This window comes from Zerene cesonia, chromosome 29, assembly GCF_012273895.1.
Source record: "Zerene cesonia ecotype Mississippi chromosome 29, Zerene_cesonia_1.1, whole genome shotgun sequence".
In the NCBI taxonomy this organism is placed as follows: Eukaryota; Metazoa; Arthropoda; class Insecta; order Lepidoptera; family Pieridae; genus Zerene; species Zerene cesonia.
The window spans coordinates 6,133,840-6,148,230 of NC_052130.1; the positions used below are offsets into that span (position 1 = coordinate 6,133,840).

The 14,391-nt window shown below is 33.4% G+C and overlaps 2 protein-coding genes across 5 annotated transcripts in view; both read left to right on the forward strand.

The window, feature by feature from the left end:
* LOC119837822 (protein glass) overlaps positions 1 to 9,588 on the forward strand; it is an 18,522-nt gene extending 8,934 nt beyond the window's left edge. Inside the window, exons 3-10 of one of the 3 annotated variants that reach the window (XM_038363594.1) lie at positions 2,521 to 2,717; positions 3,575 to 3,686; positions 5,093 to 5,227; positions 5,852 to 6,253; positions 6,620 to 6,834; positions 7,370 to 7,453; positions 7,653 to 7,757; positions 7,925 to 9,588. In XM_038363594.1, the coding sequence (XP_038219522.1) occupies positions 2,521 to 2,717; positions 3,575 to 3,686; positions 5,093 to 5,227; positions 5,852 to 6,253; positions 6,620 to 6,834; positions 7,370 to 7,453; positions 7,653 to 7,757; positions 7,925 to 7,997 (1,323 nt within the window). In that variant the 3' untranslated portion in view covers positions 7,998 to 9,588. Of the gene's footprint in view, positions 1 to 2,517; positions 2,718 to 3,574; positions 3,687 to 5,092; positions 5,228 to 5,851; positions 6,254 to 6,619; positions 6,835 to 7,369; positions 7,454 to 7,652; positions 7,758 to 7,924 lie in introns of all 3 variants that reach the window. The other 2 variants (XM_038363592.1, XM_038363593.1) reach the window with 2 other exon arrangements.
* Positions 9,589 to 9,955: 367 nt separating this feature from the next.
* Positions 9,956 to 14,391, forward strand: part of LOC119837823 (protein O-GlcNAcase) — a 13,910-nt gene continuing 9,474 nt past the window's right edge. For both annotated transcript variants that reach the window (XM_038363595.1, XM_038363596.1), the window contains exons 1-8: positions 9,956 to 10,261; positions 10,365 to 10,416; positions 10,760 to 10,988; positions 11,421 to 11,525; positions 12,102 to 12,264; positions 13,175 to 13,303; positions 13,652 to 13,795; positions 14,051 to 14,165. In XM_038363595.1, coding sequence (XP_038219523.1) covers positions 10,195 to 10,261; positions 10,365 to 10,416; positions 10,760 to 10,988; positions 11,421 to 11,525; positions 12,102 to 12,264; positions 13,175 to 13,303; positions 13,652 to 13,795; positions 14,051 to 14,165 — 1,004 coding nt within the window. In that variant the 5' untranslated portion in view covers positions 9,956 to 10,194. The remainder of the gene's footprint in view (positions 10,262 to 10,364; positions 10,417 to 10,759; positions 10,989 to 11,420; positions 11,526 to 12,101; positions 12,265 to 13,174; positions 13,304 to 13,651; positions 13,796 to 14,050; positions 14,166 to 14,391) is intronic.

Sequence of the window (14,391 nt, forward strand, 5' to 3'; positions counted from 1 at the left end):
TAGGAGGAGGGTCTGTGCTAGCATGATTTTGGTCGATATGGGTAAGAAATTACGAAGGCGCCGTAAAGAACTGGAAGCCGCATAAAACTTTCGACTCTGTTCTTGAATGTGATGGGACCACGATAATGTTTGATCTAGGTACACACCTAAGTTTTTGACGTATTTGCTATATGGTATGATTACTCCCCGAATCTGTACGGAAGGCAGTATACCCCAATCGACCTCAGATATTTGGTACGGTCTACCAATCACGATGACCTGACTTTTTGAAGGGTTGATTTGTAGGCCGAATTGGTCGCACCATGCATTAATGTTGGTCAATTCACTGTTGATGGAATGGATAGCGTTTGGTAGGTTATCAAGGGTTGACTGAGAGTAGATCTGTAAATCGTCGACAAACATATGGTAGGGAGAAGTTTATAGAGTTGTGAGATTATTGATAAAAATTGCAAATAGAAGCGGAGATAAGACGCCACCCAGTGGCACACCGGCGGATACTGCGCACCAAGATGAGTGTTTGTCATCAATCAAAACACGCTGCCGCCGATTGCCCAGGTAACTATGAAACCAGTATATAGGGTATATTTTTAACCGACTTCAAAAAAGGAGGAGGTTGTCAATTTGACTGTATTTTAAGATTGTTACCTCTTCCACTGACTTTTTTTGTTTGAAAGCTGGTGGTTTCCCTTGTTGGTAGTGTCCTATCTAAATTTGGTATAATTCAGCCAATTTGGAGGTGGTTCAATTTTTCGTTAGAAATTCTACTTTATCCTACTTCCTACTAATATTATAAATATGAAAGCTTGTGAGGATGGATGTATGTGTACGTGTGTGTGTGTTTGTTACTCTTTCACGCAAAAACTACTGTACAGATTGTAATAAAATTTGGTACTTAGATAGCTGGATAACTGGAATAACACATAGGCAACTTTTTTCCGGATATTCCTTCGGGTTACAGAATAACGGAAAACCGCCGGACGCAGCCAGTAATTATATAATTATATACTACTATAATATGTGATTAGTAAAAGCATGCGAGGTTTACACATTCTTACGACTTAACGACAAACACTATTAAAGTCCCTTCGTTAATATAATCCCGTCTATTTCTGTTTTATATATATTCTATTCTATATGATTCATATCCTTCTTAAATACTCTTCGTCATACTTTTATACATATATCAAAAATTCTAAAGCTACTCAAACCTTATACTTATTATTCTGTGCTCAAACCGCCATGCGGTCAGCGGTTTATCGTAAAAGGCGGATAAGACCTTTCGCATTCAGTTTTTCTATAATTAATGGAATAAAACACCGAAATGCACTTTTAATAGCACTAGTGAGTACTGATTATAAGTTTACTCAATAATTTTTTAGCAAATAGCTGTTCAGTGTTCGCCCCTATATATAGCCTGTGTCAGTCAGTGAGGTTGCTGCTTTCTAATGGTGAAAGACTTTTTGAAATCGTTACAGTGCTTTTTACATGAAAACGATTCAAACATACAAAAATACGCTACCACTTTTTTTGAGTGAAAAAATCTTATATAGATACCCACGGCCCCGGGGAAGTAGCTGTGGGCTATGTCGGATTCCTACCGCCTAACACCCCACTGTGTTCTGTCGAGTCGCTTTAGTGAACGCACTAGCAGCTTTAGCCACGGGAGCTGGTTATCATTCGTTTGCGACAAAGTTGATTAGGCATTAAATGTAATACACGTTTAAAGTAACTTACCAGCCAGCAGTTAAATAACTTTAAAAAACTCAATGTTAGTTTGGTCTAGGCAGAATAAAGATTAAGTAATTTCTTTATTATATTTTGAGCTCTTTTTTATTTTTTTTAAAAAGCTCAATCACAAATAGACTATGTCGCTCAAATAACACATGAGACACACTTATATCTTATACAATATATTAATTATCAACAATCACAATTTTAAGGAGACTGATCCGAGGAGAATTTCACGATGAACTATGTTCCCGCCGTATAAGGGTTTGACAAAATAATTATAGCGTCAACAAAACTTTTCAATATAATACTACACTTCGATAATCGGATGGGAACATGCCATTAAGACGTGCATTAAGATAAATTCAGTTCATTTCATTTTATTACGTCGTCTGGAACACCACATTGATCACAGTTCGGTGACAGGACTTCCATGAGAAATGCTAATGATTGATGGGATGTGATGAAACCGGTCAAAATAACGTTAATTTAAAAAAAAAGTGGTGCTAGTGAATTGAGTGCTTTTCATTAGAATATAAACATTGTTAATTTTTTTTTAATAAATACAATTAACTGCGTGAACGCTCTACGTAGACACTTCAATTTGAACATCCAAAACATGATCACCGTATTATTGAACGTTATTCTTTCTCTTATCTGTATTTTTAAGTTTTTGTTATGTATCTACTAATGTTGTGAGGACTGAATAAAGATGATTTTATTATTTTTATTATTTATTATTAAATAAACTAACTACCTAAGTACAATTCTAACAGCAACAAATTACAGCAGGAGCCAGAAAACTGCTGTCCCGAAAATGGTGAAGAGCTGAACGCGCTCAGCGACTCCATCGCGCCCTGCGACGTTAACCTCGGCGATGTGAACGAGCCGGGCTGGCCGGCGGAGGATATGGGCTCCTTCTCCCTCCCCTCGCTCGAACTGGACCCGCTGCCTTCCCTGTTCCCGTTCTCGCCATGCCCGGGGTATAAGTGAGTGAGAAATTACCGTTGAAATATTATATATAACTGAAAATTGTAATAGCCCTTAGCACCATTTACTTAAGAAACATAAATATTTATTAATTGTATTAATGAGAAATATTGATTTATTTTTACTTAAATTCCTGAAGACTGATTAAAACGATTGAACTGAAAAGAGAATGACAAGTGTATGTAGAATCCACAGTCACAGATAATATTATAATCGGTATACTAGACTATGTGTACACTAAAGACAACATAATACATGTAATATATTAATCTACTCTGTGTGTAGTTCAAACTAAATTTTGCTGCAGAGTTTCATTTTTATAGTAGTTATTATTTAATTTCAGTATAAAATAGATCATGAAAGATCTTAAAAAAGCATTAGAATTGTTGTTTTTGGGATCTTTCATTTGTTATTCATATTACTAGAGTAAGAAAAAGTATAATAAACTATAAACCTATAAATAAATAAACCTAGCTACGGTTTTACTCCCCTTTTTTATGTGACATTTTTATAATTTATCAGCATCTGTCATTATCTACGAAAATTCTCATGATTGCCTACATTTCATATTAGCTACAATATCATACATAATATAATACTATACTAGTTATAATATGTTACTACCCGTCTAGGGGCTGTTGGGCGTACTCCAACAGACATACCTTTATACACTGGAAAAACATCCTTTTGAAAACAATAGTAATTCTAATAACTGTATATCTACGTTATGTGTTTTATTAGGTGAATTGAGGTATACAAAATTGAAAAGGATCTTTATACCTACTCATAATCCGTCTAAAACGGAAGGTACTTAGCACAATAATAATTGCTTATAATATAACAGCCATTCCCCTAGCAGGAACAACAACGGTGAATGCCGCGAGCGAGGCGGGGAGGCAGCCGACGTCCTCCTCTCCTTAAAGCATGCCGTCGTGCACAGCGACTGTTCAGAGGGCGTTCACCCACAGGTAGCTATCTCCCTCACACCGATATCAATAACCACGCTAGACAGAGACAGATGCAATTCGGAAATGAAATATTAGGGGCGGTCGGGATGATTAATCAAATTTAATCCAAACTTATGTACTTTTGCGGTTTCATTTCATTAGTTGGTAGGGTTGGTTTTGTATTGATTGCTTATGTTATTTTGTTCTATGGATCTGTGCGGATGTATTACTGTTAAATAGAAATCGATTATTAGTTTAATTATTTCTAGTCTACACTGGAGTTATGTATTTAATAGCTAACTATTTATTTATTCTTCATTGTATAGACAAAAAATACAAAATATAACATAATAATGGTGACAAAGGATTTTACCTATCTTATTAGAATTTGGGAATTTTAGGTCTGTATAGTGTAGGTTACATGTTAGTTATGTATTTGTTTCGCGAATTGGCTTATAATTTAGGAAAATTCTTATTTCGCAGAGATATCTAGGTATCTGTTAATCACCTAGGCTGTTATTTCTTCAAAAAATTTTGGTATCATCCTCGAAAACTTGCTTTTATCGCCGTTTGTTTAAATATACCCACTCCTATAAATAACTTCATGATATCAAGTGTAGCGTTCCTCGATCTGATTATGACAATCAATAGAATAAGCATATTATTTATCTGTTATGTAAACTGTTTAACAATGTATTTACAATGTGCATACACCAACGTTTACATACACACACACACACGTACCTCCTAATTAAGGGTTTTTCAATAATGGTTCAGAGGGGGACTGGGCGGCCTCCACCGCCACCCATGACAATAAGTGCCATGCAAATTCCAGTTGCAGTCGATACAGTTACATTAGTTCGTTTATCACGTAGGAATATGCTAGAAGTTAATAGAACTATCTACAACTAGCTGCGCCCCGCGGTTTCACCCGCGTAAGTCCGTATCCCGTAGGAGTATTGGGATAAAAGTTGTATATATGTTATTCCAGTTGTCCAGCTATCTACGTACCGAATTTCATTACAATGGGTTCAGTAGTTTCTGCGTGTAAGAGCATCAAACGCACACACATCCTTACAAACTATCGCATTTATAATATTAGTAGGATAGTAAGATAATATATAATATAATATATTAATGTTATGATATTATAATATTAGTAGGATAGGATTAAAATGATTATCATACTAATGGTAACAAAAGTATTTCGGCGTCTTTTTATTTTTTTAAATTCATATTCACTATATTTACAATTAAAACTTTTATTCAACAAAACACAGCAAAAATAGAAAGAAAGAAACATAATATGTTTCTTTCTTATATAAAACGAATATATTATATTTATCATCCTAGTTTGAAAAAAATCAGCCTGTGTATATTTCTCTCTCTCCTCAATTGCATCCTGAGATAGCACGACCGTTTCACAGATGATGGTGAACAGTGGGAGTGGGTACCCTTACTACGAGCACTATGGTGGTGCTCCCATCTTCCCCACCATGAGCGTCAATGTATCTATGAATATGACGATGCACGGCTGCCAGCCGGATCAGTTGTGTTCACAGGTAGGTCGTTGAACAGGTGCACTGGGTACAATACAATTTAGATTAAGATCGACTAGGCGTCATATTGTGACGTCATAGTTGTTAAAAATAAAATAGAGCGTTAAGTATAGTCGATCACTACCTGTTTATCGAAGTTATTGATATTATGCATTTAAGGAGTTTTAGGTAAATCGGGTTTTTCAAATAACATTTGACACGTCATATATATTGACGGTCCTATTCTCAGTTGGATCGCATAGAACAGCTTTCCACTTTTATAAATATTATATAGGTAGCTAAAGATTATCTGACCGAGTAATATTAAAACTGCGTACGAAAGTCTTATAAACAAGGGTTATATTGAATTCTATTGATAAAAATAATGAAAGAATAATATCAAAAACGTTTATGAAGAAATAGTTCGTACAGATAAAGACTATAAACAAAGATTTATAATAAGAAAAAAGCCGTAGAAATTTTTTATATCGTAAGAGTCTTAAATATTAAGTTTGGAAAGTTGTCCTGGATAAACCATTTACCTACCTACTAACCATCATGGTGTAGTCGAGGCGCTTTACTATATGAGAAGTCTACATATTATACCGTTAGTGTTTCCAACTACAATAATATCTCATTATATCTCAGGTACAATGGAACCAGAATGCAGCCGCACCATCAGTGAACGTCGTCTACCCTCCCGCTCAAAACGTAATCCCAACATCCTATCCATCAGCTACCTACTCCTTCACCGCTGACTTCCGACCCCCAAATCAATCAGACCCTTTAATTACCGCCACATCTACCTTCAAACCAATACAGATACAAAATGCCCAAAAAAGCAACCCCAATTACGCGATATTTCAACAGAAACCCAGCTTTTCTGCTCAGAAATCATTAGGTTCAGTTTTAAAAAGATCTCCAGGAAAGATGTACTCGCAAGAAGGTCAAAAAGACATGCAAAATGGATATTTGTTGAACCATCAAGGGCAAATGCATCCGCAGGAATACGGGTATACCTCATGTCTGAATGGGTCAGGGAAAGTTCAGGTGTGTGTGAAAATTATTAGTATATTAATAATAAAAAAAGATTATATAATTTAGGTTTATTTAAAAATACATGTAAACTAGCTTGTTTGATCCGAGTTCATAAAAAGATTGCATAAAAATCCATCAGTGACAAAAGATCTGTACTGATTAAAAAACTAAAATCCTTCACATTCGCTTATAATATGCTGGATTCAAAATGCTCATATACTCTCATACCCGAAATTTCACTTACGTTTATATACAAAGAAAAAATAGGATCCATCTATTAACACTTTTCTCCTTTATAACAGGAGTAGGCTTGTAAGTTGCAGGTAGGAGTAACCTACACTTACTCTATAACCACAGCTAAACGTATTACACAACCAGGTCGGCGCGCTCAGTGGCTCAGATGAAGACGAGCAAAAACCGAACCTGTGCAGAATATGCGGCAAGACCTACGCTCGTCCCAGCACCCTCAAGACTCACCTTCGCACGCACTCCGGAGAGCGGCCGTATAGATGCGCGGACTGTAATAAGAGCTTCTCGCAAGCTGCTAACCTTACAGCTCATGTACGGACGCATACTGGTCAGAAACCTTTTAGGTAAGTACTAGATTCAGGACGAGGGACTAGGGAATAATTGACACGAAGTATTTTCTTGTGTTTGGTTTTACGCGAGTATGACCTTCCTTCCTTCTTGTATGACCTTCAAGACATATAACATCTCAGTCTCCCCGTGACCACGCTCACTGTAAAGTGTTCGAAACGTCGGGTTAATAATATAATGAATAAATCGCGTTTAAAATCCGTTAAAAAGTTTTTAATTTCTAATTGACACGAAAACAGCGTAAGTTGATGATAGATAAATATCGGTTTGAGTAAGGTGTAAGGTTTATTCCTGGTCTATCTTAGGTTCTGTTCAGTTAAACATTTTTATTTTATTTATTCAAAGTGGGTCTTACATCTTACATAATATTTAAAAAAAGCCTAATAATTGAAACAATTGGATATTTTTAAAGTAATTGTTTGGCCGTTTGTGGCTATAGTAACTCTGATAACTATAATAGACACGGGCGTTATAGTGTGATTTCATTGTTTGGTATTAATAACATATGTAAAAATGAAATTTTTCTTCTAGATGTCCTATCTGCGACAGGAGGTTTAGCCAAAGTTCTAGCGTCACTACTCACATGAGAACGCACTCCGGAGAACGACCGTATCAGTAAGTTGTGTTTTACAATGAATCATTTGGCGCCAAAACTTTCTCCTTAATATTTTATGATATATCTGTCAAACCTTCAGCTACAGAGCTATTGTACAAACATACCTAAGTACTTTGTTTTCAAATTTTTGTAGACAATTATATGCTTAAAATCTTCTGTCTGTAATTAAACCTTGACCTAAATCTCTCTGTTATACAGATGTAGGTCTTGTAAGAAAGCCTTCTCCGACAGTTCGACGCTGACAAAGCATCTTCGAATTCACTCTGGAGAAAAACCTTACCAGTGCAAGTTATGTTTACTCAGGTTTGCTTTTTTTCTTATATTCTTTATATTTAGACAAAATATTAATCAAAACAGGTATCATATCACCTACATGAAAGTTTGAATAATTTTTGCGTTTATGGCAAGTTTTTTAATAAAAAATAAACTAAGTATGTGGTTAACTTTGTTTTTTTTCAATTCAATTTCAGATTCTCACAATCTGGCAATTTAAATAGGCATATGCGAGTGCACGGCAACATGTCGGGCGGTATGCTCGGCTGACACATGCACTGCTGCACGATGCATGCATGCAGGCTGAATATATAGGAGTTGCCATTCAAATTGGGCGAAATTCAGTGTAATATCGGCAAAATATGCAGAAGCATAGTTTTAAAGAGACGAGTACATTGTTAAATGGGACTTTTAAAGTGAATTGTAATAGACTATAAATAGACTAAAGCTGTCATTAATTGATGTACACTACATTTTTGAGAAAGAAGGCGGTTACATGAATTTTATTGATGTATGTAATCAAGTAAACGTTTTTTTCCACAAAAATATAAAATTGTCATGGTTATATTGTAATTGTATTACATAAACTGACAGAAAGTAGATATTCATATATTGTATGTAACCATATTTTTAACTGATATTCGCAAAAAGGAAAGAGGTTTTCAATTTAACTTTTGTTTACTATGTTACTTTATCAAAACATGGGTTTTGAACCCGTGAACTAGTGATTCTTATCGTGTTTGATAGAATATTGTCGTCTTTTGGTCCGGAGTTACTGGGGTCCTGGAGACCCATCTGGAGAGGAATCCCCCTCCCCAAGAACGTTGGCGACCAATTCATTAGAAAATATATGGATCTCATTTTATTATATTTTATTATGCCTTGAACTCACTTCAATGGACCAAATATTTTATAACGTTTATAAATTTTCTTTAATATTACGATACCTAAATAAGATCTATGTATATGAATACCTTCGTAAAGCAATGAAGTGATTTTGATGTTAATTGTTTATTCTTGTATGCTCAACTGTCAAAATGACGTTTCCCGCTTATCGGTGCCTATTTTTGATTCTTTGATTTCCACCTAGAAAAAAAAAAATCTACGTTATAGCCATGTCGAGGATTAAATTTTAGGAAATTGTAATTATTTATGTCTATGTAAAACATTAACATTCTTTATAATCATCTATATAATCCTTAGGATTGTCATGCATTTCTTATTTTTACTTACCAGTATATCCAAATAGAAGAAGAAGCTATGTAAATATTATGTACCGTATGTACTTCCGTGATATTGCTTAAGCATTTCTGAATGTTTTTTTATGTTAAGCATAAATTATTATGAATTAGAATATTATGTTCTGGTCAAACATAACTATCAGTATTAGCAATTCTAGTATTAATACGTACTTAGTACATACCCAATAGAAATCAATTTCAAGTTATTTTGTACATATTATCTATTATTAAATAAGATGTAAATAAAGTTTGAAGTATTACATTCTAGTCACTTTTAAAATTAAGATTAGCACACTTGGTTGTATAGATTTATTATGATACTCCTTAATATTGTTAAGTTAAAATACGAATGCAGGTTCTGTTACAATTTATATCATTATGTCTTTCGTCGTTGCTGTCATTATAAAACAGGAATGTCTCAAGATACGAAGATATCATTTTTAATGTTGAATTATTATTTTAAATGCGATCAGTCAGATCATCAACAAAACCAAACATTGTATAAAACGTAGTTTTTGAAAGGTGGACAGTTAAAAGACGATACCTTCTCAATACTCATTAAAATATAAGCATACTTATTTATAACTGGAGGACAGACAAAAATTGTAAAAATTTAAGTTTTATTTAAGAGTTATGAGGTGCAAACTAAAATAGCCAAATAAATAAAATCGTATGTACTAAAGTGTTCAATTATTTTTTATACACACCCTATCCTTAAAAAAAATTTATTGCCATGCCTACCTTATTAATTTCTTAAAATGTACTTACTATATGTAGCATCTACTTTCAAATGTTTTAAAATTTTAAAATTCATTTAAAGTATATTAAAACTTTATACATGTACCAGAGATTATTTGGAGTCCTGTACTATATTTATTCGTTATTACTGTAAATATGTGATTTCACTAAAATGCTTGTATCTAGGCCATACATTCTTTTGATAGATCTGTGTTTTATACTAATCTATGATCAATGGATGTCCTTTATGGTTTGACACATCCTATTTGAGTTTTCCTATTTCCATTGAATCAGATTTATTCACAAATTTACATGTTATTGTTACGCATTTAGTTATTAAATTATACTATTTACTTTAGTAATTAATTACCATTAAAGTAATTTAGATCAAATATATCTTTCCTTTAAGAATTGTCGTGTTTCTCTAAGGTTTCCCTCGTTAATTTCTACAATCGGTTAATAAAATCTTTCCCAAAAAACTTATAAAAATGACGGAAAGTTCTGTAGATGATGGGGATTTTAGGCGAAAAGACTTTATTTGTGGTGTCGTTGAAGGTATGTCGATACATAGAATTGGCCTTGTTTTATGTCTTGAATAATAAAGTAGATAAAAATGCGTAAGAAAGACCGGTGTGAATGACCTGATGTTTTATTGCAGGCTTTTACGGTCGACCGTGGACGACTGAGCAAAGAAAAGATCTGTTTATAAAGTAAGTATTTATGCGGAATTATAACATTACTATTGATTTTTATCCAAACCTTATGATATAAGCGGAACAGTAGCAGTTATAACTTTAAATACATTTAGAAAATGTTTATAAATATTTTTACGCTACAACCATCAGGTAATGTAGGTTGATTTTGTTTAACTAAAATAAAAATGTGTTCATAGAAAATCAATATATAAATTGTTCTAAAATAGAGTAAATGCAAAATAAACTAGTAAATGATGCATTCTCTCTTGACATCAATCTTTAAAATTCTTGACATTGTAATAGTATTATTTAAACCTCCATGTTGTCCTTCATCATTCACTATTTTTCACATTTGTAGGCTAAAAAAATGGGGCCTAGACATGTATGTATACGCTCCAAAGGATGATTATAAACATCGGGCATACTGGCGGGAGCTGTACACAGTGGAGGAGGCTGAGCACCTCACCTCACTGATCTCTGAAGCCAAATCGCAGGGCATAACTTTCTGCTATGCACTGTCACCAGGTTTGGATATAACATACAGCAGTCAGAAGGAGATCACCATTTTGAAACGGAAGTTGGAACAGGTTTGATGAAATTACTCTAAAACAAATGTACTTATATTAATATTTTATTCATTATTCATCATACTACAGTTTCAGTAATCCTTAATTAATAAAAATCTGTATGAAGAAACAACATTACAAGTAATTGAGAACTGCTGCATGCTTTCTTGGCTTTTTTTCATATAATAAAAGTGAAAGCATATAAATATGTGCATTCTTGATCACAGTATTTAGTAAATAATAAATCCAGTTCTCCATATTATTATAATAAAAATAATTTCTATACCAAAATCCCGTCAGAATCATTAATAAGTCTATTTTCCCAAAAAACTGTAGCCAATAAACTGCCAAAGTTGGTTCCATCTTTGCAAATCATTTTAGTAAGTAAGTAATGAAATAGCATCACACAATTTCACATTGGTAATGTCTGTTTTATAATGTGTAATGCTTCAGGTGTCACAGTTTGGCTGTACCTGCTTCTCCCTGCTGTTTGATGATATTGAACCTGAAATGAGTGAGGCGGATAAACAGATATTCCAGAGTTTTGCTCATGCTCAGGTAAGAAATGCCTTTATTGAGATTTCATTGATTGAAAAAGGAGATGGTGTGATGATGATGATTGAGAGATGTGGAAAAGAGACTACACCGGCAGCAGGAACTATGCCATGAAACAAATTTGAGATTTCATTTAAAATTGTGTTTTTTACTTTAGTGATAGAAGTTTAGGTGGTAAAATTGAAGGCTAATTAAAGTTTTTAAATATTTAATTGAAGTAAGTATGATATATTGTAAGCAGAGATTGACTCTGGGTATCAGGCATAATCAAAAATTGTTTTTATGTAATTACCGATTAAATTGATTTTTAACATTTGCACATTTCCCTCATTACAACCGTTGTTATCTGTTAGGAAAACAATATTTTAAGGTTTGTATATGCCACATTTCATACAAAAAAACAGTTCTTATTCTTTTTTTTCGATGTGATATTCTATATTTCACATATATAAGTCAGTTAAACTATATCTTACATGGTATGTACTACATATATGTGTACCTGTACTGAAAACAAATTTGAGTTCATGGCAATATAGAGTTATTCTAGAAGTGTTAAAATAAGTAATATCAATTCGACAGGTGTCAGTAACAAATGAGATACACCAGCATCTTGGCTGTCCACGTTTTCTGCTGTGTCCGACACAGTACTGCTCCACTCGGGCCGTGCCAACTGTGAATAGCTCGGAATACCTCAACACCTTGGGTACTAAGTTGTCCCAGGAGATTGATATTATGTGGACCGGTGAGTGCCTAATTTGAGATCTTTATTTGAAGCTGGTATAATAATATACAGCTGAAGAGTTTGTTTGAACAGGCTTATGTCAGGAACTCTACTGGATTGATTTAAAAAATTCAATCACCAGTAGCATATGATCCTATGAACTAAATGCTGTAAGCTGTACTGAAACTTTAGGCTCATGTACCATAATTAAACTGGTTGATACCATTCAAGTTGTTTAACAAGTTGTGAAGAAATGAGTGAATACTCTTGTTAAAAGATTGCCATGATGATATTTTTATTATTTTTTTATGGCAGAGCACTATAAATTCCATCAAACATACATTTCAAAATCAACATGTGTGACTCATAGCTATGTCAATGGAAAATCTGTTGTGAGCAACATGCCATTGACCTTACACTGTTAATTTTTAATACTGTATTCTCATACCAAAAATGGTATCGAGTTCTGTTATTCAAAAATGTATTTTATATATTATGTAAGTGAAGTTAAATTTTGAATGTCAATGTGTACCCTGATCGAATTTCTATGAGGTCTGTATTTGACATATGTTATTGTTAAAATAATAATCTCAGTGTCTTGGGCATCAATGGCTTGATGGTTATCTACCTATTTCTTTTTGAATATTGAATTTTATCACATACCTGATGATAAATAGTATAATTACTTGTAAAAAATAACTAAATCAACTTCACATTGTCGAAACTAAAGCTAATTTAAATGCAGTTGAATTTATAAACTCCTCCTTTTATGTTCAAGTTAGAAGTAACTCATAAAATTATTTTGTTGTCAATGATACTTGATTGGTGTACAAAGTTTTGATTAAATCTGTCTAAAAGAGTCGCTCATATACAAACATACAGGTGAAACTAATAAAAACATATTAAAATTAAAGTTTGAAATGCTTTCCAGGACCCAAGGTTATATCAAAGACGTTGACAACAGAGTGCATTGAAGAGATCACTCAAGTATTGAGAAGACCGCCAGTCATTTGGGACAATTTGCACGCCAACGATTACGACCAAAAGAGAATTTTCTTGGGTAAGATATTTCTAGAACTGTCTTATTGATTTTTCCCCTCTAGACATATATCACATCTAAACACTAATCTAAATTATATAATAATAAATCTAAACTTTCAAAATGAAAATAAACAAAATAAACAAAACAGCAACAGTTCTTAATAATGTTAATAAAATGGCATTTTTTACTAAGACATGAATTATTAAATTTACTTCGTTATTTTATACGATTTTGGATGGTTTTACAAAAAAAAAGTATCGAATGTAAGACAAAAAAATTGTGTTAATTCAAACATTTGTATAATTGAAAAATTGTATTGTAACAACATCGGTTTATTTTCTTTCTAAATACCCTCTTTTATTGCAGGTCCATACTGCGGTAGATCGCCCGAATTGATTCCACTCCTACGAGGCGTTTTAACAAACCCCAATTGTGAATATAACGCGAACATGATACCGATCCGCACTCTCGCGCACTGGGCCAGCTGCAGGATGGATGCGCCTGCGCATAGTGAGATATTTTTTAGATTTAATAGTAAAAAATATATGTATGTTTTGTTATGTTAGCTGTACATACATCGAGAGAAACTGGGAATATTTTATACCTTATGAAATAACGAAAACGCTCTAAAAATTATCATATAGGAAATGAAAGAAAGATTATTTTAAGGTTCATCTTCTTCTTTATTAATAAGAAAATAAAAAAAAATAATACTCAAGCTTAGATTAGTTAGCCCATGAATTAACTTATACGTTATTTGAATAGACGAAGCTGTGTCCTGGGACATAAAGTTGGAACGTGAAGGAGACCAGGGTGTGTGCGAGGATGAAGTGCCTCTGGCTCTTGGCAAGCATGTGTACCATCATCGTCAGGCATTGCGGTACGGTATATCTAATTGTTCTTATTATATAATAATATGCATGTGCTAATTCTAACTCTATTCTATCTATTTAAAAAAGTACACACACATTCGATCAGCTGTTTTTGCGTTAATTAGTAACAAACACAAACGTGACACTGCATTAATGGCGATTATAAAGATAAATTCTTGATAATTGCCATTCATGCTATTTGCTACATTTATTCTAAAATGCAATGCAACTTCG